The 27,157-nt window shown below is 53.7% G+C and overlaps 3 protein-coding genes across 8 annotated transcripts in view; 1 reads left to right on the forward strand and 2 right to left on the reverse strand.

The window, feature by feature from the left end:
• The window catches only part of SLC23A3 (solute carrier family 23 member 3), a 98,191-nt gene extending 86,645 nt beyond the window's left edge, over positions 1–11,546 (reverse strand). The window contains 13 exon segments of the mRNA XM_021074746.1: positions 1,503–3,097; positions 3,192–3,287; positions 5,721–5,888; positions 6,187–6,292; positions 7,064–7,095; positions 7,098–7,316; positions 9,404–9,518; positions 9,661–9,784; positions 10,101–10,282; positions 10,580–10,653; positions 10,871–10,968; positions 11,084–11,241; positions 11,378–11,546. Of these exon segments, the coding sequence (XP_020930405.1) occupies positions 2,805–3,097; positions 3,192–3,287; positions 5,721–5,888; positions 6,187–6,292; positions 7,064–7,095; positions 7,098–7,316; positions 9,404–9,518; positions 9,661–9,784; positions 10,101–10,282; positions 10,580–10,653; positions 10,871–10,968; positions 11,084–11,118 (1,542 nt within the window). The 5' untranslated portion in view covers positions 11,119–11,241; positions 11,378–11,546 and the 3' untranslated portion in view covers positions 1,503–2,804.
• On the reverse strand, positions 14,695–20,444 carry CNPPD1 (cyclin Pas1/PHO80 domain containing 1). Of its 4 annotated transcripts, none has more exons than XM_021074929.1 (10): positions 20,359–20,444; positions 19,292–19,581; positions 18,957–19,044; positions 18,396–18,504; positions 17,764–17,845; positions 17,483–17,603; positions 17,267–17,395; positions 16,625–16,686; positions 16,119–16,236; positions 14,695–15,895 (listed from the first exon to the last, which is right to left on the reverse strand). In XM_021074929.1, exons 3-10 carry the CDS (start codon positions 19,023–19,025, stop codon positions 15,350–15,352), a joined length of 1,236 nt encoding a protein of 411 aa, XP_020930588.1. In that variant the 5' UTR covers positions 19,026–19,044; positions 19,292–19,581; positions 20,359–20,444; the 3' UTR covers positions 14,695–15,349. The 4 variants fall into 4 exon arrangements, with proteins under 4 accessions (XP_020930588.1, XP_020930587.1, XP_013839973.2 ...); XM_021074928.1 differs by lacking the exon at positions 20,359–20,444 and adding an exon at positions 19,990–20,324; XM_013984519.2 differs by having other exon boundaries at positions 18,957–19,581.
• Positions 19,926–26,352, forward strand: RETREG2 (reticulophagy regulator family member 2). Of its 3 annotated transcripts, none has more exons than XM_021074927.1 (9): positions 19,926–20,025; positions 21,148–21,254; positions 22,440–22,470; positions 22,802–22,937; positions 23,344–23,428; positions 23,731–23,874; positions 24,034–24,128; positions 24,298–24,433; positions 24,675–26,352. In XM_021074927.1, exons 5-9 carry the CDS (start codon positions 23,410–23,412, stop codon positions 25,292–25,294), a joined length of 1,014 nt encoding a protein of 337 aa, XP_020930586.1. In that variant the 5' UTR covers positions 19,926–20,025; positions 21,148–21,254; positions 22,440–22,470; positions 22,802–22,937; positions 23,344–23,409; the 3' UTR covers positions 25,295–26,352. The 3 variants fall into 3 exon arrangements, with proteins under 3 accessions (XP_020930586.1, XP_001925601.3, XP_020930585.1); XM_001925566.5 differs by lacking the exon at positions 19,926–20,025 and adding an exon at positions 20,442–20,864; XM_021074926.1 differs by lacking the exon at positions 19,926–20,025 and adding an exon at positions 20,451–20,864 and having other exon boundaries at positions 22,890–22,937.

The following is a 27,157-nucleotide window of genomic DNA, read 5'->3' on the forward strand; positions in this document are numbered from 1 at the left end:
CCCTGGTGGCTCAACAGGTTAGGATCCAGTGTTGTCACTGCTGTGGCTCAGGTCACTATTGCGGCACAGGTCAACCCTTGGCCCTGAAACTTCCATACACTGTGGGTGTGGCCCTCAAAAAATAGATATATAGAGTTCCCGACGTGGCTCAGCAGAAACGAATCTGACTAGCATCCATGAGGACACAGGTTCAATCCCTGGCCTTGCTCAGTGGGCTAAGGATCCAGCATTGCTGTGAGCTGTGGTGTAGGTCGCAGACATGACTCGGATCTGGCATTGCTGTGGCTGTGGTGTAGGCCCTCAGCTACAGACCCCTAGCCTGGGAACCTCCATACGCCGTGGGTGCGGCCCTAAAAAAACAAACAAATATATATATATTCACACAGTGATTTTTATTTGTATCAGCCTCAAAACCTTGAGTTCAGAGGATGGTATTTCCGTCACATTTTTCATCTGCTGTTCCTACTAGGAAGAGATCTTGGGATGATTAACCTAGTCTTCACTGGACCAGAGCTCCACATTACTGAAGGTCACAAATAGCTAGTGCCAAGCCCTTTTCCTCCCTCAAGGGCACTCTCCAGTGAGCACTCTTAAGTCACTAAAATTGGGTTGCTTATCCGAGCTTGTCACTTTGGGAAGCCTGCTCAGGACCCTCAAGCTTTATGATGTTTTATTTTGCGGGCAGGGGAGGAGTTTCAAATGTGGCCAGGGTCAACAAGCCTCCTAAAAAGCTGGGAGGAAATTCAGCACCAGACCTGGGGCTAGCTGCTCCCACCACGCACGTCTTGTTCTGAGGCCTCTATATCTCATCTTTTTCTTTTTTCCTTCAAGGACGCCTTTAAGCGTCACACGAACCGGATTCACCCGCTTACCTTGAATGAACGGAGGAAAAGCTCCGCGGGCCAACAGCGGAGTGGAGTTACCTAAGCCGGCTCTGCACCCAGTCCCGCCCCTTGGCCCTGAGCCCCTCTCTTGGCGCAGTTCCTCCGCCATCCTGCAGAGGGCAGCAAGGCCCCAGCGACAGTCCAGGCGAGACGACGCCAAGACCCGCCCCTTTGGGAGAGGACGAACCCTCGCTCCCTTTACCACAGTCCCACCCCAGGAACCCTGTCTGGCGTCGTTCCCATTCGCCCTCACTAGAAAAAGCCTTCTCCGGCTGGGTTTCTATTTTTACACACCGGCTGCCAGAGCCGCGGCTCCGGACCCCTCAAGGGGACAATGAAGCAGACAACCGGCTAGGAAATCTGGTCGCACCAAGCTGCCGGCACAGGAGTAGTCTCACAAACCCCGCCTCGCGGCCAGGAGGCGGGCTGCGCACGCGCGGGCCCCGAGGCCCCGCCCACCCCCGGAGGCCTGGCCCTGGACCCCGGCCTCCTGCGTGTCCCTTCTGGGAGGAAGCTCAAAGGAGGTAATGCGGGTACCAGTGCCAGCCCGCAGGGTCCCAGGGGCCTCTCGCCGCCCGGCCCCAGGTCCCCGCCCCATTAGACCTCGACCCCACCTACCGTGAGCGGCCGCAAGAACTCTCACCCTCCCCGCGGCAGGCTGGCCCGCCCGCGCAAACCGAGAGGCCTAGAGTAAAAGCCTTTCCCCGCATCCACGGGGAGGCGGGGTCTCGGGACACTGGGGCGGAGCCCCGTCCTGATGTGGGCGGGACCTGTGGGCCCGCCGGGCTGATAACCCGAGCGCTCGGAGGTGGAAGGTCGCCGTGGACGGAAGCCAGAAAAGAGGCTGTAGGATCCCCTGGCATAGAGGCGGAGGGGTAGTGGCGCTCCTTAGGGTGTGCTGGTAGAGTAGAAGGAATGCCAGATGAGGTGCAAGAGAGGGGACCCCAGATTTGGGCTTGTTAAAAACTCCGAGTCACTTCCCTTCCCTATCTATCCAGTCTTTTTTGTTTTGTTCTGCTTTGCTTTGTTTTGTTTTAGTAAAATGAGGGGGTTGAACATCACTAGATAAATCTCTCAGGTCCTCACCAGCACTAAGAGCACTAAGAGAGTCTCCCAGGCATAAGTCCAATGGTCTGACTTAATCCTTTACCTCTCCTGTCTCATTTCTCCCTCCATCCACCCGCATACTGATGCTCCATCACCACAGGGAAGCTTGAAGTCCTTCACCTCATCTTGTACCCTGTACAACTTGGGTTTTGCTCCAGCTGGATACCTGAGCTTGAAAAATTCTCCCCATCTATGTTCCACAACCAGAAATCCTCCTCTTGCCAAGGCCAGTCTCAGTGGTGTTTTTATCCTAAAGCCTTTGCCAGTATAGAAGAATTCATTGCTTCTTCCTCGTTGTTCCCTTAGTATTGTTTTCATCTTTATTGCAGACTGCCTTCTGTTTTGGATTTTAGTTCATAATTACATGTCCTTTTACAGCGGAAGTGCTCTGAAGGCGCAGGGACTCTGTCTTATCTACATCTGTATTTTTTAGGGCCTTGCATGTGGGAGCACTCAATAAATATCAGTTAAGTGAATGCTGGGGTCGAGTAGATAGTTCATAGGCAAAATATCACCCATTCATTCATGGCCTACTGAACCACGGCCCCTGCTCTGGAAGAGTTAGGCCTAATTAAGAGAAGGAAAGGCAAATACACGTATTGGGAAATGAGACCTTTAGATAGGACCATGTCTCTCTCTCTCTCTCTCTCTCTCTCTCTCTCTCTCTCTCTCTCTCTCTCTTTCTCTCTCTCTCACACACACACACACACACACACACACTTTCTCTCCCCAGGAGAAAGTAGAGCCTAGGAGCTGACTCTCCAGCAAGTTTTAGAGCTAAACTAACAAAGGTAGAAGTAGGAGTCCTGGTAATTACTGGGACCTAAGTTCTTCTCTGCTAGATCCAGGGCGCTGCTCCCCGAAGCCAGGCAGCAAGTCGGCTGTCTCTCCTGGCTCAGAGGATCCTCCTTCCTCATTCCCAGAATCTTTGGGCAGCGGGCAGAGGCAACGGAGGGGCTGGGGAAGGCAGGGACACAGGTTTTGGATGGAGAAAGGAAGCTCGTACTCTTGAGCAGACTTCTCCCTGGACTTTTGAGGCATCTGTGCCTCTTGGTCAGTGAAAGGAGATGGCAGCCCTTGATTAAGGCCTCGCTCAAGCTGTGTGCCTGCAAAAGAGAGGGTGGTCAGACCACTACCCAACCCAGGGAGTGATGACTTCCTGGCTACTCCCCAGTCTGTTGGGGCCTGGCCTCAACTTACCGGGAATGGTGTTCTCTAGGAGGAAGCCCAAGAGTCCCGCCAGGAAGATGGGTGCTGTGAGCAGTGAGCGCAGTAACACATCCAAAGGGCTCCAGCCTACAGGGGTTTGGGGCCAGGCAGGAGGGGAACTCTGATCCTATGCAAAACCAAGGAGGCTTATACTTCCAACCTCAGCCTAAGTCTTGGACTAAGAACAGATGTTTTGAATTGTTCCATACCGCCCCACTTTGTCTCTCTGCTCTCATTTTCCAAACACAGACCCTTCCCACAGGATCCCTACTCAACACCCTATCTTCTGAGCATCCACATGCCCTCCAGATATGCTTTGATATTTCCAGGCTCCCTGTTTTTGAAAAGTTTGGTATTAAAATCCCAACCGTGGAGTTCCAGTCATGGCTCAGCAGTTAACGAACCCAACTAGCCTCCATGAGGACGCAGGCTGGATCCCTGCCTCACTCAGTGGGTTAAGGATCCGGCATTGCCGTGAGCTGTGGTGTAGGATCTGATGTTGCTGTGGCTATGATCTAGACTGGCAGCTACAGCTCTGATTGGACCCCTAGCCTGGGAACCTCCATATGCCACTGGTGCAGCCCTCAAAAGACAAAAATTTAAAAAATAGGAGTTCCTGTCGTCGCGCAGTGGAAACAAATCCTATTAGGAACCATGAGGTTGCAGGTTCGATCCCTGGCCTTCCTCAGTAGGTTAAGAATCCGGCGTTGCCATGAGCTGTGGTGTAGGTCACAGACGAGGCTCGGATCTGGCATTGCTGTGGCTCTGGCATAGGCTGGCAGTTGTAGCTCCAATTGTACCCCTAGCCTGGGAACCTCCATCTGCTGCGTGTGCGGCCCTGAAAAGACAAAAGACAAAACAACAACAACAGCAACAAAAATCAAAAATTAAAAAAATACAAGAACAAAAACAAAAGAAAAGGGAGTTCCCGTCGTGGCGCAATGGTTAACGAATCCGACTAGGAACCATGAGGTTGCGAGTTCGGTCCCTGCGCTTGCTCAGTGGGTTGACGATTCGGCGTTGCTGTGAGCTGTGGTGTAGGTTGCAGATGCGACTCGGATCCCACGTTGCTGTGGCTCTGGCGTAGGCTGGCCGCTACAGCTCCGATTGGACCCCTAGCCTGGGAACCTCCATATGCCGCGGGAGCGGCCTAAGAAATAGCAAAAAGACAAAAATAAATAAAAAATAAATAAAAAAATAAAATCCCAACCTTGTTTCCCACTTCTTACCTCCTATAGTCTAGCCTGTATTGCTTAGTCTCAGTACTACTGATAGTTTGGACTAGATAATTTTCTTCTTTTTTTTTTTTTAGCATTACATTTTATTTATTTATTTATTTATTTATTTTATTTGTCTTTTTGCTATTTCTTGGGCCACTCCCGTGGCATATGGAGGTTCTCAGGCTAGGGGTCGAATCGGAGCTGCAGCCACCAGCCTACGCCAGAGCCACAGCAACGCTGGATCCGAGCCGCGTCTGCAACCTACACCACAGCTCACCACTGAGCAAGGGCAGGGACCGAACCCGCAACCTCATGGTTCCTAGTCGGATTCGTTAACCACTGCGCCACGATGGGAACTCCTGGACTAGATAATTTTCTGTTTGATGGGAGCTGTCCTGCACATTGTAGGATGTTTAGCAGCATCCTTCTACCTACTAAATGCCAGTAACAACCACCTTTCCCTGTTTATAGAGGCCAAAAATGTCTCCAGACGTTGTCAAATGTTCTCTGTGGGGCAAAACCATCGTTGGTTAAGAACCACTGCTATTTGCTAAGCTGAGATAACAAAGTTATTTGCTGCTCCCAGGACATACCCCCATGACTTCGTACTTTTGTGTCTTCATTTATGATAGCTCCTCCACCAGGAATGATCTTCTCACCAAATATGGTTTTGTTTTTTGTTGTTGTTGTTGTTTTGTCTTTTTAGGGCCGCTCTCACGGCATATGGATGTTCCCAGGCTAGGGGTCTAATCGGAGCTGCAGCTGCCAGCCTACGCCAAAGCCACAGCAATGCCAGATCTGAGCCGCGTCGGTGACTTACACCACAGCTCACAGCAATGCTGGATCCTTAACCCACTGAGTGAGGTCAGAGATCGAACCCGCAACCTCATGGTTCCTAGTCAGATTCATTTCCGATGCACCATGACAGGAACTCCCACCAAGTATGTTTAAATCTGCTATCCTTCAAGGCCAGCTGAGTGTTACTTTCTCCATCAAAGCTACAGAAACCATCTCGCTCACTGCTGAGCACCACAGCCCTTTATCTGAATCTTTCCAGGTTATGTTTTTACCCATCTCATCCCTCTTACTAGACTGTAACATGTGCTGGCACCTCTGTATCCCAAGAGGCTGGCATGGTGTTCAATAAATATTTGCTAAACACATGGATGGACTATTTACACCAAAGCCCAGAGAAGGGCAGGAGCGGGGGAGTGGGGAGCCTGGGGTCCAGAGGACCTGGAGCCTTGAGCCCTTGCTTTCCCACTGCCATAACTCCTCACTCCCTCCCCGCTCCTCCCACCTGTGCTCAGCAGGACTGGAGCCTCCCGAAACCATCTCGGCAGCAGCAGGGCCATGAAGATGGAGAAGCCGACAATGAAGACATTCCGTCCAGAGTCAATGTCAGCCATGTGGAAGCTGGAGAATCCAGTAGACAAAACCACAGCCTGGGTCACCCCCAGCACCCCACCTGTCTCGTAAGGAAAGAATCGAAGAGGTCAGGAGAGAGCTAGCAAGTCAGAGAGTAGGCATTGCAAGGCAGGGTAGGTTGTGCTGGGCAGAGACACCAAAAGGCTCCTTTCTGATTCTGCCAGGAGCCCAGAAGCCCTGTCAAGAGGCCAAGATGTCACTGAGAAAATGAGGGCAGTGGACACATACTCACATCCATATATTAGGGAGACTGTTTGGACAGAAAGGGAGTCAACCACAAGCAACCAGTTGGGCCATGCTGGGGGGTACTGGTTCAGCACCAGTCCTGCTGTACTCACCAAGCACAGGCAGTGGGATGGTGCTGAGGAGCTGGGCCAGCCTTGGGGAGAACCCGAGCCCCACACAGAGCAGCCCCACCAAGTGGGCCACTCGCCGAGATCCAGCCTAAAAAACACAGCCGCCTCCTCAGCAGTTCAAGGTTTTCGCCGGGCCAACCCCTTCTCATTGATTTGGATCCCAATTCAAACGTCACCCTCCAAAGGAGCATCCCTGAGCACGATACCTAAATCGGCCTCCCTTACTCAACCACTATCCCACCCCCTGTTTTGTATCTCTCTTTTCTTTTTTTTTTTTTCCCTTTTAGGGCTGCACCCATGGCATATGGAGGTTCCCAGGCTAGGGGTCGAAACAGAGCTACAGCTGCCAGCCTACACCACAGCCACAGCAACGCCAGATCCAAGCCACATCTGTGATCTACACCACAGCTCACAGCAACACCAGATCCTTAACCCACTGAGTGAGGCCAGGGATCAAACTTGCAACCTCATGGTTCCTCGTCGGATGCATTTCCGCTGCCCCACAACGGGAACTCCCTCCCTGTTTTGTGTTCTTAATGGGACTTACCACTCTTGGAAATAATCTTATTTACTTTTGTTCTTAAATTGTCCACCTTTCTCTCCCAAAGTCCCCAAGAGAGCAGGGACTTCACCTGACTTATTTCTCTCTAGAACCTCAGCCCTGGTGCAGTGCCTGAGCCATAGAAGGGGCTGAGGACTGACTTGGTGTCTTCCTCACACCCCTAGCCCCTTACCACTTCTAGGCACCTCTCTAACTGAGATCATTGCTGCCAGGTGCCTGGCAGAGTGATGGGCACAGCTTTCAAGCAGTCCCCTTCCTGTACCTCCAGCTCCCCTACCCACACTCCTGTCCACATACCTGGAAAAGACTCATTGTGCCCACGTTGGGAAGCTGGATGCAGTGCCCATGGGGCTCCCCAACAGCCCGGCCAGCACGCTGCCCAGACCCTCCAGGCTCAGCCCTCGGCTACAGGCATGCGGAGGTGGAGAAGGCAAATGCAGCAGCCGGCCACACAGGGCGTAGCAGCCCAGGGAGCTGATGGAGGCTGCCAAGGCCATGGAGATGCCCGCAGCCAGAGCCCTGGGTGTCAGCAAGGGCCAGTCCCACTCAGCTGGAGAAGGAGAAAGAGCTGGGGAGGAAGAGACTCAAGTCTGGAGCATCCTTCTGCCTCCCACAGCCTATGACATAACAATCTTACAGGCCTCATTGTCTTTGAAGATAATTTCTTGGGGCAATACCATCGAACTCAAGGTAAAGATCCAACACTTTACGGCGGTTTACACCATCCTTTTTGGTCTAACCCTTACCACTCTCTAACCTCATCTCCCACCATGCTCTGCCTTACTTCCTTTTTTTTTTTTTTTTTGCCATTTCTTGGGCCACTGCCGCGGCATATGGAGGTTCCCAGGCTAGGGGTCTAATCGGAGCTGTAGCCATCAGCCTACACCAGAGCCACAGCAACTCGGGATCTGAGCTGCATCTGTGACCTACACCACAGCTCACAGCAACGCTGGATCCTTAACCCACTGAGCGAGGCCAGGGATCGAACCCAAAACTTCATTGTTCCTAGTTAACCACTGAGCCACGATGGGAACTCCAACTGCCTTACTTCCTAAACTAGAGATACCCAGGCCTTGTTTCAGGCTCTTGTACTTGCTGTGCTACTGGCCACCACAGGACTTTTGCATAGGCTATTTTTCCACCTAGAATGCTCTTCGCTCTTGCCTTTACCCAGTAAGCTCCTACTCATCTCTTATATCTCAGTGATCACTTCCTTGAGATTGCCTTTTCTGGAGTTCCCTGGTGGCACAGTGGGTTGGGGATCTGGTATTGCCACTGCAATAGCTCAGGTCACTGCTGTGATGCAGGTTCGATCCTTGGTCAGGAAACTTCCGAGTGCCACAGGTACAGCCAAAAAAAAAGTCTTTCCTGATCTCTCTGATAGTCAGATTCCTCTTATAAACCCATTATAAACTCTCATCAGGAGTTCCCGTCGTGGCGCAGTGGTTAACCAATCCGACTAGGAAACATGAGGTTGCGGGTTCAGTCCCTGCCCTTGCTCAGTGGGTTAAGGATCTGGCGTTGCCGTGAGCTGTGGTGTAGGTCACAGATGCGGCTCGGATCCCGCGTTGCTGTGGCTCTGGTGTAGGCCGGCGCCTACAGCTCCAATTGGACACCTAGCCTGGGAACCTCCATATGCCGCGGGCCCAAGAAATAGCAAAAAGACAAAAAAAATAAAAATAAAAAATAAATAAATAAATAAATTCGGGTTAAATAAATAAATAAATAAATTCTCATCACACAAGGTACCTTCTCTTTGATATATTTACCACATGCAGCTTTATATTTACTTGAAGGACTATTTCATTAGTATTTGTATTCCCAACAGATTATAAGCTTCATGACTGCAGGTATTGTGTCTATTGCGTTTATGCCCCATCACATGCCTGGCACATAATACGCACTCAACAGAACATTCTTTGTTTGGTTGGTTTTTTTTTTTTTTTTTGTCATTTTGTCTTTCCTAGGGCTGCACCCTCGGCATATGGAGATTCCCAGGCTGGGGGTCTAATCAGAGCTGTAGCCGCTGGCTTATGCCACAGCCACATGGGATCCAAGCTGCATCTGTGACCTACACCACAGCTCACGGCAGCGCCGATCCTTAACCCACTGACCAAGGCCAGGGGTCAAACCCGCATCCTCATGGATGCTAATCAGGTTCGTTAACCACTGAGCCACGATGGAAACTCCATTAGAGTTGTCTTTTAACGCTAAGTAAAACATCTGTGGTGAGGTCCTGGCATTGCCCCTTGGACTGGTAATTTCTATCCTCTGTATGTATTTGTGTGTGTGTTTGTGTGTGACTGCACCTTCAGCATATGGAAGTTCCAGGCTAGGGGTCCAATCAGAGCTGCAGCTGCCAGCCTTCGCCACAGCCACAGCAGCGCCTTGTCTAAAACCTACGCCACAGCTCACCAGACCCTTAACCCACTGAGCGAGACCAGGAATCAAACTGCATCCTCACGGAGACTATGTTGGGTTCTTTACCGGCTGAGCCACAAGGATAGGAACGCCCTGTCCTCTGTATGTTTTGAGAACACACAGGACTTAACTCCGAAATGAAATTCATTAAATCTTGAGTTCAAAAAAAGACACCTTTATTCGAGTAAGAGGATGGAGGACTTGGAGGAAACCTACCTGGGTGAGGCAGCCAAAACCACGGTGCCTCGGTGGGGGCAGACAGCTCCAGGGGGGTGATGCTGAGCCCCAGAAGGGCAGAGATGGTCCACACACAGGCCACTGGGATCAGCACCTGAGGGGCAAAACCGAGAGGGGAAAGAACTCTGCCCCCAGAAGCTTGGAGGGGGAGACAGAAACCTAAAGATAGGGGGCGGACCGAGGATCCTATGCCAGCCCTTCTAACCTCGACGGCCCCTGCCCAGACCCCTACATACCGAGAGGACCCTGAAGGCAGCGATGGGAGTGTGGGTTGAAGAGGTCGCAGCTGGCCTCCAGGGGCGTGGGGGTAACGGGCAGGAGCCCAGGTGCTGGGAACAGACCACCACGAGCAGGATAAGCCTAGGAGAGGGGCAGAGCTTTAGGAGCAAGGGGAAGCAGGCATCCCCAAGGGGGCAGTGGAGGTGGGAGTGGCAGAAGACCATAAAAGGGGGGCCCAGAGGAGCAAGCCCCCCTATGGAGAGGGAAGGAGGGATCCTTGAGGGCCAGTTGGAGACGGTGAAAGTCAAGGTGACCCAGCAAGAGTCCTGGCTTCCAAATCCACCAAGGGGTTCCCTGCCGAGGCAGCTGCTGAATCTGGTAGAGCCAGCAGCGCTGCCCTCCCCCTGCTCCCACACACCACACCGGTCACTACGCCTGCTTCTCAGAACTTACGTACAGCCATGCCAGGCCCCAGTGAGTGGAACAGAACAGGGCCACCTCCTTGTGGGCAGAGAGCCCTGCCACAACCAGGCTGGGGGCCAGCACCAGGGGCCCACAGTGGGAGAACAAGTGGCCAGGACCCCCCAGCAGCCCCAGCGTGCCCTGCAGCAGCCCGGACACCACCACAGCCCCAGACACCTGGTGGAGTGGAGAATAAGACAAGGAGAAAACATCCTGCTGCTCAATCATTTCCTGGGCCAGGGACCAAATCCCAGTCTGAGTTGTGACCTAGCCACAGCTACAGCCATGCCAGGTCCTTAACCCACTGTGCCACAGAGGGAACTCCTCAGCCTGGACTGCTTAACTTATTCCAGGAGGGGTTCCTCTCCCTACTCCTTCTCCCAGAGCATCTCTGTCCCTGCAAAACCCTCTCCCTACTCCTTCTCCCAGAGCATCTCCGTCCCTGCAAAACCCTCTCCCTCCCCAGGCACTCACCTCTCGGAGAGAAGTATTCCAGAGCTCCGGGCCTTGGCAACCAGCCCCCCTGCACGGGCTCAGCACGAGAGAGGCTGGGAGACAGACATCGGAGGCGTGGAGAGGAGAGAGGGTTACATGGGATGGAGACTCATTGCTATACGGTTCTGACTGGTGCTGGCCCAGCTCTACCACCCCACAGCACCTAACTCTCCCAGCCCTGCCCAGTCTCAATTCTGCACCCACTTACACCTGTGTGCTCAGATGAGCACCCCACCACACCCTCAACCTGTGCCCTTGCTCTGTGCTCACAGTTTCCTGGTGTTCGGTTGGGCAGAGGTAGCTTCTGGCTGGTCAGTACCAGAGCAGGGATAAGAAACTCTAAGGATGGAGCCTGGACAAGAGGCAGCCTGTAGGAACAGCAGCCCCAGCAGGTCTGGAAACATGTGGCAGCTCCCAAAAGACCCCCCTTCCTCTCCTACCCGCTGGGACCCTATCCCCTTCGCTCCAGGGTGTCACCCTCACCTGCTGCCCATCCAAGTTTGCAGGGTGGTAGACATGCCACAGGAAAAGAGGCTGGAGGCTAGGAGCTGGGCAGGGGGGTAAGAGAGGCCTTCCGGGGGGAGACTTCGAAGCAGGAGCAGGTGGGAGGCACAGAGCAGAGAAGCCAGGACCAAGACATGCTGCAGGGGATGGAATGGGGAGGCACAGTCTTCAGAACTAGGCAGGAATATCTGCTTCCAGAAGGTTCTTATGCCACACTTACTCCCTCCAACACCCCCTTAAGCCAGCACCAACTCCTGCACCTCTGCTTCCTACCTGCAGAGCCAGAAGACAGCTGAGGCCCCAAGGAGGAGGCCCACACAGAGCCACCCAAGAGTGGGAGGAGGGCTTTTGGACAGCAGGTGGCCGTGGCAGAGGAGCTGGGGGAGCCTGGGAGCCCACGGAGAGGAGTGGTGTGGCTTGGGGGGTGTTTGGCTCATGCCGCCCTGCCTTTCGTCTTGTTGGCTGCCCTGGGCCAGAGTTAAGTAGGGAGAGTAAGAGGTCAGAGTTTGGATGAAGTTAGCCACCTGGAGCGGGGGAGGGGGCGGGGGGGGGGTCGTCAACCAAGCGGAGAGAAGGGATGAAGGGCTTGGGGGAGGACATGGCCCTTCACCTTTGCCCAGCTCTTGTGCAAATTCCATCACCCATTAACCGAGGAGCCAAGTGATGGCCCCCTCCCCCCAAGAATCTCCAGCTAGATCCCCTGTTCCAGGATAGGAGTGGTGGGAAGGAAGCCTCTAAAATAGCCTGGGGGAGGGAGTCCCACTGTGGCTTAGTGGGTTAAGAACGAGGCTAGTATCCATGACGATGTGGGTTTGATCCCTGGCCTTCCTCAGTAGGTTAAGGATCCAATGTTGCAGCAAGTTACAGTGTAGGTCTTGGATGAGGTGAGGCTTGGATCCCAAGTTGCTGTGGATATGGCGTAAGCCCGATTTGACCCCCTAGACTGGGAACTTCCATATTGCCGAGACCAGCTCAGCAGGATGGGGCTGAAGAACCGGTGCTATGGAACTTAAGGAAAAAAAAGTTAACATAAAACAAGACACAGAGACATTTATCTTAAGGAAAGGTGGGGACAGGGGGACTCAAGGTCTCAGGGACCAAAAGCCCTGCCTCAAGAAACCACACTGCTTTTATTGTGCTCTTGAGGATTATGTCAAGTGAAAAGGGGGTTATAGGTGCAGGATATGGGGTTTGGTTTTTTTTTTAATTATTTTAAAAGTCACTTAGCTGGTAAAGGGTTAAACTTTTTACTCTAAACTATAGGCATTTAAGAATCATTAGCATTTGAGTTAGCTGTCTCTGCATAGCATTTCAGAGAATCCGCACTGTGCTTCTGCAAAGGGCATGCCTATTTGTGGCAACCCTGTGTGCCTAGGTTTGCACCTTGGTTCTCTTTCCTAATGCATATTCTGTTAACGACCACTCATAAACCACTTGGTCATGAGGTTCCTCTTTCTCTTAGTCTTTAGAGGACATATCATGCTTGTGCAAATGGCGTGCCAATCTGCACAGGTCCTGCGCGCCTAGACCATTGTATTATGTCCTTATTCAGCTGACCCCGCGAATAACCCATGCCCGTAGGTCTTTGTTCTTAAGTCATTTACCATCACCGTGACTGTTTCTCAAGCAGGAAGACGGGACAAAGGAAGGAAGGACAAGATGGATTTTTCAGCAAAGAGGCTAAGAAAATATTATAAAAACATGTCTCGCAACACTATATGCCATGGCTGTAACCCTCAAAAGACAAAAAAAAAAAATTTTTTTTTTTTTTTTTTTTTTTGTCTTTTTGTCTTTTAGGGCCGCACCTAAGGCACATGGAGGTTCCCGGGCTAGGGGTTGAATCGGAGCTGTAGCTGCCAACCTATGCCACAGCCACAGCAATTCCAGATCCTTAACCCACTGAGTGAGGCCAGGGGTTGGACCCACAACCTCATGGTTCCTAGTCAGATTCATTTCTACTGCCCCACCATGGGAACACCCCCACCACAAAAAAAAAATTTTTAATAGCCTGGGGAGGAATTCCCATCGTGGCTGAGTGGAAACAAATCTGACTAGTATCCACGAGGACGCAGGTTCAATTCCTGGCCTTGCTCAGTAGGTTAAGGATTTGGCATTGCCATGAGCTGGGGTTTAGGTTGCAGACGCTGCTCGGATCCTGCGTCGCTGTGGCTGTGGTGTAGGCTGGCAGCTATAGCTCCCATTCAACCCCTAGCCTGGGAACTTCCAAGTGCTGCCAGTGCGGCCTTAAAAAGACAAAAAGATTTTTTAAAATAATAATAATAAATAGCCTGTGGAGATTTCAGCCTGTGTTCCCTCTTTATCACTGCCATTTGGAACCATCACAATTATACCCAAGTTCTCAACCATTTTAGGGTCAAGCCCCTGGACTACCTCAAAAGGAAACATCCCTGTATCTTGTATAACAACAGCGACCACAGCTCCAGAGGGTCATCACTGTACTATACAGGAGAAATAAAAGGTAAATGAAGGAGAAATAACAGGTATTTCAAAGTGTGAAAGCATGGGTCCAGCTAAACCAGAAGACATGAAGTAGCCCAGTGCCCACCCCTGTACGTGGAATGACCATGGATGTGACAGCTACACTGCCAAGGGATGTCGGTGCTTTCCTGATGACACATGTAACCACAGGCAATGCTGCCATCGGTGATCTGATGTTCCAAAATAGAGAACAAATTTTTGATAAAGTGATGAGCAAAGCACAGTTTAATTTACCCAAAGATGCAGTGCTGGCAAACTGAGTCTTTCCCCAAATGTGCAAAAACCATTCTGTTTACATGTAAAACATCGGAGGGTTCTGGGCTTAGATAAATATAAACGGGTTTTCATGTACATGCTGACCAGCTGGCCATTCAAAAGCTGTCTTGGGAAAGCTTCATAATAGGAGGGCAGGGGTTCCTGAGCTTTTCAGATGTGTAGCATCTTGTGCAAGCCAACTAAATGCCAGTTAAGTCTGATCCTTCAAAATTTTGTGTCAAACTATGTCCCATAAATTTCCAAAATGCCCCCAAAGGGGCAGTACCATCCCTGCTGTGTATCCCCATAAGTGATCCTAACTGCCCTCAGACCAGCTGGCTGCTCAGGTTTCCTTCTTCGGGTGAACACCCGGCCTTGGTCTTCTCTTTCACAACGTCGACTAGGCCCACGTGTCAGACCAGAAAGGAAGTCAGGAGAGAGATAAGGTGTCCTTGGGCCTGTCCTCCAGGAGCTTGTGGGGCTCTGCTGGATACTTGGCTTGGCCTCTCTCCACGAGATGTGCTCCAGGATCCCCAAAGACGGTGCTCACTCCAAACATGTGACAGTCAGGGCTACCCCCAGGGCACAGCACCATCACCACCTGTGCCACACCACACTTGAGTGGAGCAGCGCTAGGGACTCCAGGGTGCCAGGAGCAGGGACAAGGGCGGGGAGTTTGAAGTAGGAGCCTGTAATCCTCAAACAACAGGGAAGGTCTGCAGTGGGGGCTCAGAGAGGAGGAACCGCAGGCTGGGGGCTGGGGGAGTAGGGAGGCTGAGAGGGCAGATGTGGGGAGGAGAGTTAAGGGGCTGCTGCAGAAGGAAGAGTCCAGGCCATGCAACCGAAACTGTTTATTGAAACCTTAGTTCTACAAAAGCGTGAAAAACCCAGATATAAAGCGGTGGCCAGAGAGGCCTGTGAAGAGGACACCCGGGAAAGGACAGGAAGAGAGGGAGGCCCAGAAGCAGGGGACTAGGAAGAGAAAGTTGGAAAATCAAGGTCAAGGTTAAAGGTCCCAGCAGCCCAGGGCTCCTCTAGACTCTGTCCAGGGGACGGGTGTCCAGTGACTTTCCCGCCCCACCCACCCTCCCTCACCAGCTTCCCCCAGTGGCCCTGTCCGTCCCCACCTCTCCTGCCTCAGGGACATCACGCGGACCCCGCCGATGTTTCCTCCCTCCCCTCCCCCCGCCTAGGAAACTCAAAAGCAAAAGTCTAGAAGATCCCAGGGCAAATGGGGAGACAGGGGCTTCTCCCCTGTCCACCTGTGACACAGACTGGGTCGCCAAGCTGAAGCTTTCCCCAGCGTCACCACAGCCCAGCCAGCCCCAGAGGTCTAGGAGAGCAGGTGATCGTCAGTCCTTCTGCCCCACTACCCCCTTAAGCGCCATCGCCCAGGAGGACAGGGGACCGGCCAAGGACCCAGATTAAGTTTTGCTCCTCCAGGTTCTCAGGGACTCCCGCATCCTCCGAATGCATTCCTCAGGACCCTACCTAGCCTGGGAAAATGAAAGACTTGAGGCGGGCCAGCTCCATGACACTGAAAAGGGAACACTGCTGGGGCTGCGGGAGCAGAGAAGGCATTGGGCTCCAAGGCCAAGGTGGAGCCAGGCCGTGGGAGTGGGACCAGGGGCGGGGGCGCCCAGTGGGGATGGTACGGTTCAGGTGATGGCAGGTGCGACAGGTTGGGGAGTCCTTCCGGAGCTTCTGGCAAAGGGGGCAGTTACGGAGGAGACTTGTAGGGGCAGGTGAATCCGGGGGAGGCAATGGTGGCGGAGTCAATGAGGCCAGAAGACTCCCCCAGAGTGAACGCAGCCCTGTGTCGCCTTCCAGGCACCCAGAGACATTAGCAGGAGAAGGCAGGCACCGTGGCACGGGAGAAGGTATGCAGGGTTCCAGAAGGCACCTGGAGGCCAGCCCAAGGTCTGGGGGACCAGGCGGCGGGCTGCAGGACAGCCCTAAGGACTGGTGTATTACGGCCATCGAGGCCACGGCCAGGGCCACACTGCTCACATAAGCCATGGCCAACAGGCAGGACAGCTGAGGAGAGAGAGTAAGGAAGGTCAGTGTCCCAATGCCCCGCCCCAAACCTGCGTCCGTCTCTAACACCCCCGCCCCTTAGCGCTGGACACTTCTGTTCGAGTTAGAGATGTCACCGTCTACTCCCAGATGCCATCTCCTGAGCCCTCTGTCCCTGCTTTACACCGTCCCACCCGACACACCAGCCAGTCCGAGCTCCCTCCCCTTCCTGACCCCTCCTCACCTTGGCCAGGCGCTGGCAGAGGGAGCCCAGGGCCAGCTGCCAGGCAGGCTGCTCCAGCAGCACACACAGGTCCGTATAGGTGTACCAGCCCCGCCGGCGCCCCTGTTGCTCGGCCACGCTGTGGGGGTCGGGGGTGGGGGGAGACAGAAAGGGTCTGCAAGTCTCCTGCAGCTAGCCCACGGGCACGCTCTCCCCTGGGGCCCCTCCAGGAAACACTGGGGACCTTGGAAAACAGATTCCTGGGGTATCTGTTGATCCAGAAGCTAAGGGTGAGACCTGGATTTGTATTTTAAATAAGCTTCTCCTGCCCCCTGCCCCCCCTAAAGGGGCCCACAAAGAGGACAGCAGACAGGTTTGGGAACCACTACGATGGGTGACTCCCTCTCCTGTCTTCTCCCCTCACACGTACCCTAATTACACAGATCCTCGTCTCTGTCCAGCTCCTTTGACTTAGGCCTTAGTCCCCAAAATCCCTTGAGCCACTCTTCCCAACTCCTAGAACCTACCAGCTCTCCAGCCAGCTCAGCACCTCAAAGATCTCCCGAGGGTCAGTATAGAGACGCCAATCCTATAGGTAGGAAGAAAAGAGCACCAACCCAGGCTTGGATATGAGCCACCGTCAATTAATAACCAAAACCACAGCAGCACCTACAACCACTACTGTGGGTAATGTTTACTTGGTACTTATCGCCTGCCAGATCCTGTTCCAAAAGCTTTTATGTATTAACTTATTTAATTACTACACAGATCTGGTTTCACACTGCACCCTCCAGTAAAAGCAAAGGGAAAAAAAAAATCATCCTGAGAATGGTCTGTGCCCATAGGGAACTCAGAATCTGGGGACAGAGAAAGTTGGAAGCAAATATTCAGAGCCCAGTACACTCTGACTCAGAGCATACCCTGTGGGGCCTGAGGGAATGGGGGGTGAGGGATGTTCCACTTCTGGCCTCACCACGCCAGGAACCTCCAAAGGCTGGGCTGAGTCTCTAAGGGCTAGAAGGGAAGACACTAACAGGGAAAAACACGAGGAGGACAGACAGAAAAAGAAATAAAGAGACAACAGAAGGCTGAAAGAGAAAAAAACAAAGGATGAAAAGAACATAAAGACAGGCCAGAAGAACAAAGCAAGAGAGACAACAGCTACTCACCATGGCACTCAGAAAGCCCCTCTCCAGGGCATTGAGAGTGGGCACGGCCACACCCCCAGCAGCCCCCCATTCATCATTGAAAACCTCCTCCTCCTCCCCTTCATCATAGAGGTACTTGCTGGCCACCATCTGCGGAGGAGCCAGAGGCAGTGTGAGCAGAGCTTCCCGCCCGGGCTCCTGGCTCTCCAGGGAGATGACGGGAAGGGAGCCTCTCACCATGGAGATCAGGAACAAGTCGGAGGATGACACGTGCTGTAGGTAGTCTGGATTTCGATGCCGGAGCCGCTCGATGTACACCAGAGCTAGCATCATGGCACACGGGGAGATGCATGCCTCCCTGGGGAGCAGAAAGGATCAGTAATTAAACCCAAGGGCCTTTCAAGTCTTATAACTCTTAGGACGTTCATCCTTGTATCTTTACTACTTCTCTTCAGAGATAACCATTCTCCTCTCTCTAGGGCCCCAACACTCTTTGTCTCTCTCAGTGGCAGACTCACCGGGACACATGAGCTACGTATTTCTTTTGGAGCCGACGAATAGGACTGGGGGCGGCCTTCTGGAGCAGTTCCACAGCAATGTCTGCAGGGGGCAGAAGGAAAGCAGAGTGAGCCAACAGCTCCCCTACAGTAGTCCCACTGCCTTTGGCCGAAGACCCAAATCTTTATTACCTGAGGTCTTGGGGAACAGAACCATAGGAACAAACTAGAAGTCAAATTCACCCACGAGGAGACAAAAAGCCCATTCTAAGTTTGAATTTCAGCTCCTTCCAACAGGAAGGATTAGCTCCCTGGCACCGGAAATTACCTAGATTTGTTCTTCATTCTAGTTTATTTGAAAAGATAAACCTGCCTTGTTTGTTTGGGAGATACAGGATGGGTATCGTTGGAAAATCAAAAGTTTCTGGTATACAGATGAAGAATGATACAGATGTGTAAGATAGCAATGTTTCTTACTCATTTAGGCTCAAGGGAAAAAAAGAAAAATACAAATCCTCTCCTTAGAGCAGTCCCAATGCGCCGGCTAGGAAGAGACAATGGGGCTCACAGCGTACCCCTAGCGTCACTTTCCTGATGGCCAACCACCCCATTGTCAGGCTGCTTACTTGCCCAGGGCCACAACACTGTCTAACCTGCCACAGGGCTGGAGAGCTCCTCCAGGCTACAGTCAGCTTCCCAGTCCCAGCCATAGTAGAGTCTCCTTCGGATCCGGGCACTCAGCTTCTGGTGTCCTGGGAGGAACTGGAACAGGGCAAGAGGGTGGCGGCGGGTGAAGGGCAGGGAAAGGTATGGTGGAGATCCTGGCTCGGGGCTTGAAGCTGGGTGCGGGACGGTAGGCCTGCCTCACAGCTAATGGGGCCTGGGCCCCACCCCGCCTCAAACTCTCTGGCTTGTTTGCCAAAGGCAGTCTGTCCGCAGGGGGTGGAATCCTTCTCCGCTGAGGGCTCCCGAGGAAAAGTTCTCCCAGAAGGGCCCCGGCTGGTCACCTCCTACCCCATTCCTGCACCCCCACAGCTCTCCCTGGGGGCCCAAGCAACCAGGGCCTCCAGTAGGCACGGCTCGAGCGGCTGACGCCCGGTTCCCCGGCAGAGCCATCAGGCAAGCTCGCGGCCCGGCTAGGGCCCGGAGGGGAGCGCCAGGGGTTTGGGCTCCAAGCAAAGAGAGGCCGGGGAGGGGGCGGGACGAGCGCTCACTGTGAAGTCCTGGAAGCCGGCGAGGGAGAAGGTGCCTTCTTCGTCCAGCAGGAGTCCGGCCAGGTCCATCGCGCTGCCAGGCGCCGCCCTGAGAAGGTGGAAGGGAAGGGAACGAGATTAAAGGGGGCCGCGGAGCAGTCCTTGATCGCCTGTTCACCTGCCCGCGGGTCTCTCTCGCGCGGGCCGCCGCCCACGCCGGTGCAGCCCCCTCCCCTCGCGCCAGCGGCTGCAGGCGGAGCCCGACGGGCGGGAACGTCTTCCTGTTCCGCCCCGGGTGGGGCTCCAGGATCTGGGTTCCGAACCCGGGAGTGGAGCTCCAGGGCTGGGGCGCCCACCTCACCGAGTAGAGAGAAGACCCGGTTGCGAGGCGCGTACGGTGCCTTTGCCACGCCGAGCGTCTGCTTCGCGTTTACAAGCCGCGGGGGTGTCGCTGGAGAGTCACCGCCCCGCACTTCCTGCCGCCCGCTGGGCCGAGCCGGGGAAGGAGCGAGGCTAGAACGCCTGGTGTCGAGAAGCCGGGGCAAGTCGCAGGAGTTAAACTCCAGGGTGCCCTCGTCTGAGAAATCAGGGCAGTTCCGAAGGGACCATGGCGCGCTGAGGATGAACGCGCCCGGCTGACCTTTTCCTATCCGTAGAAATGTAAACATAAAGACGTGGGCCGGAGAGTTGGCCCCAACTTTTAAAAAAGAGATATAACGTACATTTAAAACGCGTCAGAAAGAATGCACAAGTTTAACAGGGGTGAATTGTGTACAAGGTGGCAGGCGCACGTTTGGCTTTATATCCTCCTTTTAGTATAGCCTGTAATTTTAGACATAGTTAAGCACATATTTCGTAGGATTATTGCAGATTAAATGACTGCAATATAAAACGCTTGTTACATTGTAAACCACAGTAAATGGTGTCAACGTCCCCTCCCCCCAGAGTAAAGAGCTCCTAATAGGGTTTTATTTTTAAACTCTTCCCCCCAGACCCCAATCTCTTGAGCGAGGGATTAGAAGGAGTTCCGATGCGTGAAGGCGGGCTTGTTTACCGAAAGAGACGGGAAGAAAACAACTTTTCTGAGCAGGTGAAGCTGTGTTTTTGAGTCTGTAGAGTCAAACGGTGGTGTTTGTTTATTCGCTGAGGGGAGGGAACGGGGAGGACCAGTACGACGAGGGTTGAGTAATGGGATGGCCGCCACCCTTCCAGAGCAGAAATAGCTCCTACGAAAGACTCTGAGCATCCGAAGCCCACTTGTCGCCCTTCCCGGCCGCATCACACTGGGAATACCGGGCCAGGACCAGGTTCCCTAGCTACCCTGCCTACATAGGGAGAAGAAAATTGGCTGGGGTGGGGAAACACGGGGATACAGTCCATCAATCAGGAAGCTGACAACGCCCGGCGCAGCCAAAACACGCACCTGCGTAGGAGAAGGGTCATCGGCAGCCGCCTGCACGCAGGCGCAGACCGCCCTAGCCCAGCGGTTAGGTCGCCTCACGTGACGGGTTCGTCGCTCCGCCGTCACGTGACGCCCATCCGCGGCCTCGGCGGCCCGCTCCGCGGCGTGCGCCCCCTTCCGCCTGACGCGCCCCCGGCGGCGGCCGCGCAGCCCTGGCTCCTCGCGGGCTCGGGCGGCGGCTGCGGCGGGGCTATGGCTAGTGGTGGTGGCGGTGGTAACACCGGCGCGGGTGGGAGCCCAGGGCTGGGCCTGAGCCTGGGCCTGGGCCTGAGCTTAGGAATGGGTGAGGCCACCGGCGAGGCGGAGGAGGAGGCAGCCACTGCCGAGGCGGTGGGACGCCTGGCCACGACGCTGTGGCTGCGGCTCCGCGGCTGGGAGGCGGTGCTGGCGGCAGCGCAGCGGCTGCTGGTGTGGGAGAAGCCGCTGCACAGCCTGGTCACGGCGGCCGCGCTCAACGGCCTCTTCTGGTAACGGCCTCGGAGGAGGAGGGGGGCGGGGCCGGGCTGCGCGGGCGAGCGGGGGCGGGGAGGACCCGGAGTACCATTCCCTTCCTGGGGCAGACCCATCTCTCGGTTTTTAAAGGCTGTTGTCCGCCTGGGTTGCCCCATTCCCATTTCCCACTCGACTTTGGTTATCGAGCTAGGCCCAGAGGTTCCCATTCCCCCATCAGTGGGCGCTTGTTCGCCTTTTGCGATGGATGTGAGAGCCTTTCTCACCCACTCACCGCTGAGATGCCTGTCTCTCCTTAAGGTTGCTGTCTTCTTCGTCCCTACGGCCCATCTTTCTACTCAGCATCTCACTTTTAGCCTATTTTCTGCTGGATCTTTGGCAGCCTCGCTTCCTCCCTGCCATCCAGGGTGAGTGTTACTTCATTTTTTTCCCCAAGCCCCATTGAGCACTTGTTTTCTGCCTGACCCTCCTGGCCGGGTTGAATGTTGAGGGGATGTACAGCAGGCCACCTTCCTCCCAAGCACCACTTTTCCCCTGTCTGGTTGGAAAGTAGAATTTTCCCGTTTTCAAAACTAACGTTAGGAGAGTCTGTCCTGGCTCAGCGGAAGCGAATCTAACTAGCATCTGTGAGGACGCAGGTTGGATCCCTGGCCTTGCTCAGTGGGTTAAGGATCCGGCGTTGCGGTGAGCTGTGGTGTAGGTCACAGACTCGGCTCGGATTTGGCGTTTCTGTGGCTGTGGTGTAGGCCAGTGACTACAGCTCCCACTCAGCCCCTAGCCTTAGAACTTCCATATGCTGTGAATGTGGACCTAGAAAAACAAAAAGACAAAAAAAAAAAAAAAAAAAGCTAACATTATGAGTGTCATAGTTGAGATTGTAGATTCTACAGCCAGATTGCCTGGGTTCCATTGTCTTCTCTTATGTTTACCACCTTGTAAACGTCCCTTGATCTCTGTTTCTATTTGCCAGTTTCCTCAACTATAAAACAGGGACTCTAGAACCTCATAATGAGATGGAGAGTAAATGGGTTAATATATGTTACGTGCTCATGGTAGGGCTTCACATATGATAGGGTTACAGGAATGTTATAGTTCTTATTATGTTTTTTGTGTCATCCACATACTTACTTAAGAGTTGGGGAGTTCCCATCGTGGCGCAGTGGTTAACGAATCCGACTAGGAACCATGAGGTTGCGGGTTCGGTCCCTGTCATTGCTCAGTGGGTTAACGATCCGGCGTTGCTGTGGCTCTGGTGTAGGCTAGTGGCTACAGCTCCAATTCGACCCCTAGCCTGGGAACCTCCATACGCCGTGGGAGCGGCCCCAAAGAAATAGCAAAAAGACAAAAAAAAAAAAAGAGTTGGAAGCTCTGTGTGCTAGGCTGTGTATGAGTTGTTTGGGGTGTAAACATGAATGAGATGTGGCACCTGTGAAAAAGGTAAAGTCTAAAGAAGGAGACAGACATAAACAACAGAATACTTCCTGGCAATGGCATTTGAAGAAAGCACTCTGGGGTTGCAGAGGAAGGGCAGCTGTGTCTGCCTTGGGGAGAGCTCTGCCACCCGATAACTTGTCTTCCTCCTTTCTCTACAGCATCATCCCCAGAGGAGCCACACTCTGACAGGTGAGTGCAGGCTCCCCTTTGGAGACAAATGTCCAAATCCTCTCTTACTTGGTGCCCTGTATTACCACCACAGGGCAGGGCAACGCTGCCACTTTTGCAGGCACAGACCCCAGCATAGTGAATGCACTGGTAACAAGCTTGGTCCTAGGTTCTTGTGTAGGTGTTTGGGTGCTTGCCCCTTCTATCCTGGGGCAGAGGGGGTTGGGCAGCCTCTCTTTGGGAGGTGGGGTTGTCCCCTTAGACTGCAGAGCTCATTGGCATTCTCAGAGGGATCTGAGTGCCTAGGAAACTGGTGTCTGAGGCCTCCAGGGGTCATGTCATGTCTCCCCAGTGAGGGTGCGGGGTCAGGCGCCCGGCCGCACCTGCTGAGTGTGCCCGAGTTGTGCAGATACCTGGCTGAGAGCTGGCTCACCTTCCAGATTCACCTGCAGGAGTTGCTGCAGTACAAGAGGCAGAATCCAGCTCAGGTAATTTTCGCCATGTCATGTAGCGGTTGTCTACACTGTGGAGAAATAGAAATGGGGAGGAGTAACTCAAACCCTCTGGCTGGAGACTGAAGGATAAGGCCTGATGTCTCCCTGAGGCAGCGTTGATAGCCGCAGCCTAGTACAGGAGGCAAAATAAGCTGCTGATGTTCTGACACTCTTTCTTGCCAAGGCAGAGCAATTTGAATCATAGGTGTTTGGCAGTGTTTTGTTGCAAACTTTCTGCATCGGTGGTCTTGGGCATCCTCTTGACTAAACCAGATCACCACATTCCTAGCGGGCACACACCCCTTCTTCCACCAGCTGAGCAGTAATATCTCTCATTCAAATGAGCAGAGCACATAGCTCAGCCGACAGTTCTCCTCAGACCCTTTACTCTTCTCTGCAGTTCTGTGCTCGCGTCTGCTCTGGCTGTGCTGTGCTGGCTGTGCTGGGACACTATGTTCCAGGGATTATGATTTCCTACATTGTCTGTGAGTAGGGTCTGACCCCTGCCCTTTCCAAAGCCCTCTCTGACTTCTTTCCCTGCACTGACGCCAGGGGAGGATGGTGCGCTCTGCTCGGTTCCCCGTTTATGGAGCTCTCCAGGGGTGGCTGTCATGTTAGTAACAGCGGAAGAGTCACTGTAGGGAGGAGGGCAGTGGATACAGGAAGAGGTTGGCATGGCCTCGAGAAAGGACTTCGGCTTCCTTCAGCCTTTTCTGTTTGGGTATCAGTTGAATGAGGGCCCTTGGGAAGTGGGCATAGGGAGCTCTGAGTGGACTCTAACCCCCAGTGCTGAGTATCCTGCTGTGGCCTCTGGTGGTCTATCATGAGCTGATCCAGAGGATGTACACTCGCCTGGAGCCCTTGCTCATGCAGCTGGACTACAGCATGAAGGCAGAAGCTGACGCCCTGCATCACAAACATGACAAGAGGAGTAAGGGGCCCTGGGACCTGGGAGAGGGGAGTGGGGCAGGACCTTGGCTGGTGGCTTGTGCCATGCCCTGGGATTGAGATATTCTCCAGACCCTTAGCTGTGTTTGTCCCCCACCATGGTCCCTGCTTGGTCACTGCCCTGCTGTGCTTGCTTCTCTAGAGCGCCAGGGGAAGAGCGCACCCCCGGGAGGCGATGAGCCACTGGCAGAGACAGAGAGTGAGAGCGAAGCAGAGCTGGCCGGCTTCTCCCCGGTGGTGAGGTCCAAGGGAGATGGGGTGTCAGGCAGAAGGCTGGAGGAGAATCACTCTGCTTTAGAGCAGCCACCTCTCAAGGGGGTGGGAGTTGGCAGCGGGGTGGGGACGCTCCTGGAAAATGGGCTCTCTCATGCCCTCTCCCGTCATTTTCATCCTGGTTCTCCTGCAGGTGGATGTAAAGAAAACAGCATTGGCTTTGGCCATTACAGACTCAGAACTGTCAGACGAGGAGGCTTCCATACTGGAAAGTGGCGGCTTCTCAGTATCCCGGGCGACGACTCCACAGCTGACTGATGTGTCAGAGGGTACGGGGAGCCTTTTGTCCCTCCCAGTCTTTCTACTCCTTGTTCTGAGCTGCTGGCCGTGCTCTCTGGTGCTTGCTCCTACAACTCTTTTCTCTGGGGAGCTGACCTTCATTTCTGCCTCGGGCTCCTGAAAGATCTTAACCCCTGAGGCCCAGCCCAGCCTTGCATGTCCTCGGCTGATTGACCTGTTGCAGCTACTCAGAGCAGCAGGTGCATTCCTGGCCCTTTGCTTCTTGCACAGATTTGGACCAGCAGAGCCTGCCAAGCGAGCCAGAGGAGGCCCTGAGTCGGGAGCTGGGGGAGGGAGAGGAGACAGACCTGGCCCCTCCCGAGGACCTGCTGGGCCCCCCTCAAGCCCTCTCAAGGCAAAACCTGGACTTGGAGGAGGAACAGGTGGCATCCAAGGAAACCTTGCTTCGGCTCTCATCCCCCCTTCACTTTGTGAACACGCACTTCAATGGGGCAGGGTCTCCCACCGATGGAGTGATGCTCTCCCCTGAAGGACCAGTGGCGACACTGAGCCCGGAGGCAATGAGTGGTGACCTCACCACTCCACCCAGCGCCCTGTCACCCCTACTTTGCCTTGCTGAAAGTGACCCAGTCCCCTCCCCCCCGGTACTCCCTCCTCTTCCCCAAGACTCACCCCAGCCCCTGCCTGCCCCTGAGGAAGAAGAGGCACTCACCACTGAGGACTTCGAGTTGCTGGATCAGGGGGAGCTGGAGCAGCTGAATGCGGAGCTGGGGTTGGGGCCAGAGACATCGGCAGAGCCCCCTGATGCGCCACCCCCTCCTCCCCTCGGGCCCGATACCCTGTCTCTGGTACAGTCAGACCAAGAGGCTCAGGCCGTGGCAGAGCCATGAGCCGTGGGGGAAGGAGTTGCAGGCACAGTAGGGCTTCCTGGCTAGGGCTGTCACTGTTTCCTCCTTTCCCTGCTACTCGGGAGGAGCAAGACGTGCGGAAGCTGGCCATCAGGCCGTAGCCAGTCTGCCCTCCGCCTGCCTGCCTGCCTGCCTGCTGTCCCGGGCCTGGTACAGTACCTGGGATTGATTTTAAGTTTGTAAATAATTTTACATTTGGGTTAGTGGATATGAACAGGGCTGGGGAGTCCTTCCCACTTGCCTCCCTGCCTCATCTCTGGTTTCATTCCACTATGTCCCAAGCCCTGGTGGTCTGTCCCTTTCTTTTTCCTCCTATCCTCAGGGACCTGTGCTGCTCTGTCCTCGTGTCCCACTCAGTTGTTAGTTCAGGCACTTTATCCTTTTTCACAAACCGTGTCCCATGCTCCGCCTTGCTTTATCTCCCTGCTGTGTCCTGTCCTTAGCAGCTCAATCCCCACTCTGCCAGCACTTCCTTCCCTCTAGGGAGGCTCCTGTCCTGCAGATAGAGGAAACCTGGATGATGGGTCAGGGCAGTAGTTATGCACTTAGGTCACTGTAGCCCCTGTAACCTCCCTTGCACCCTTGCCCTGGGTCATCCCAGCACAATATGAGAGCAGGGGTCCCACAGCACATGCGCCAGTGCTGTGTTAGCAGGAACTCTGTCCTGTCAGGTGAGGGGCTTTCTTATTACCCTAAGGAGGAATGAGGAGACCTGCTTCTTGGTCCAAGTGTGGTGGGACCCCCTACTAGGGTCAGGAAGTGGACAGTAACATCTGTGCAGGTGTGGACTGGAAGAATAAAGTGTTGATGGCTAGAACTGCCGCCTGCCTGCCTCACTGAACTCTCCCTCCCTCTGTGTTCTGCCTGTACCTCCTTTCTCCCTGGTCTCGCTCCTGGCTGTTTGTTTACCCTGGTGCAAAACAAGGCCAGAAGCAAGGATTACCCTGAAGGTCCTCGCCTGCCCTTGTAGCCTTGTTCTCTGATGGTGTGACATGCGTAGTGAGATTGAGCATGTGCAAATAAACTGCGGGAGGAAACCACTTTGGCTTCCCAATCAATAGAAAATTGGGACCCTGTAACAATTGTTTTCTACGGTGTTGCCCACAACCTTAATATTTCCTAAGAAATCGTACCCATCTCCGTACTAACAGTTAACTCCTTCACTTCAGTCCTCGTCTATTGTGGGGGAACCTAATAAGCAAGACTTATACCTGTATCCAACCTGATGCCAGGCCCAGGAATACTAAAGACATAGTGTGTGATGCTAATGGAATGCAGGATATGTGCTTGGCACTCTAGGTGCTTTATATTAACTCGTGTATTTTCTTCACAATCCTGAGATAGATAATGTTATTAATTCCATTTTACTAATAGGTTAACTTTACCGAGTCTTAGCCAGGATCCAAACCCAAGCAGTTTGGCTCCAGCGACGGCCCTAGTAGAGGAAGCCCCTGTCTGTTAACAGGACACAAATGGGAAGATGCTCGAGGACCTGGGAGTGACAGAGACCCAACCTACTATCTCGGCTTCACAGAGAGAGGTTTCTCGGGGTTGCTGAAATGGGGCCTCTGCTGGTGCTGAATAGAAATATGGAGACAGTTTTGGGTGGAAAAAAAGATAGTTTTATTGTTTTGCCAGAAAAAGGAGGCCACAGCAAGCTAATGCCTTGAAGACTGTGCCCCCTTTGGAAGAGATGAGGTGGTTTTATAGTTTGGGGGGTGGAAAATAGGACCACATATAAGGATCAGGGTAGAGGCGAGCTTGCGTTGTGTTTAGTGGCCCCAGGATTGGTTCTGGTGGTCTAACTTCTTTGCAGAAAGAAGAATGCTTTATCAAGTCGTTAAT

The sequence above is a fragment of the Sus scrofa genome, chromosome 15, assembly GCF_000003025.6.
Source record: "Sus scrofa isolate TJ Tabasco breed Duroc chromosome 15, Sscrofa11.1, whole genome shotgun sequence".
NCBI classification, from domain to species: domain Eukaryota; kingdom Metazoa; phylum Chordata; class Mammalia; order Artiodactyla; family Suidae; genus Sus; species Sus scrofa.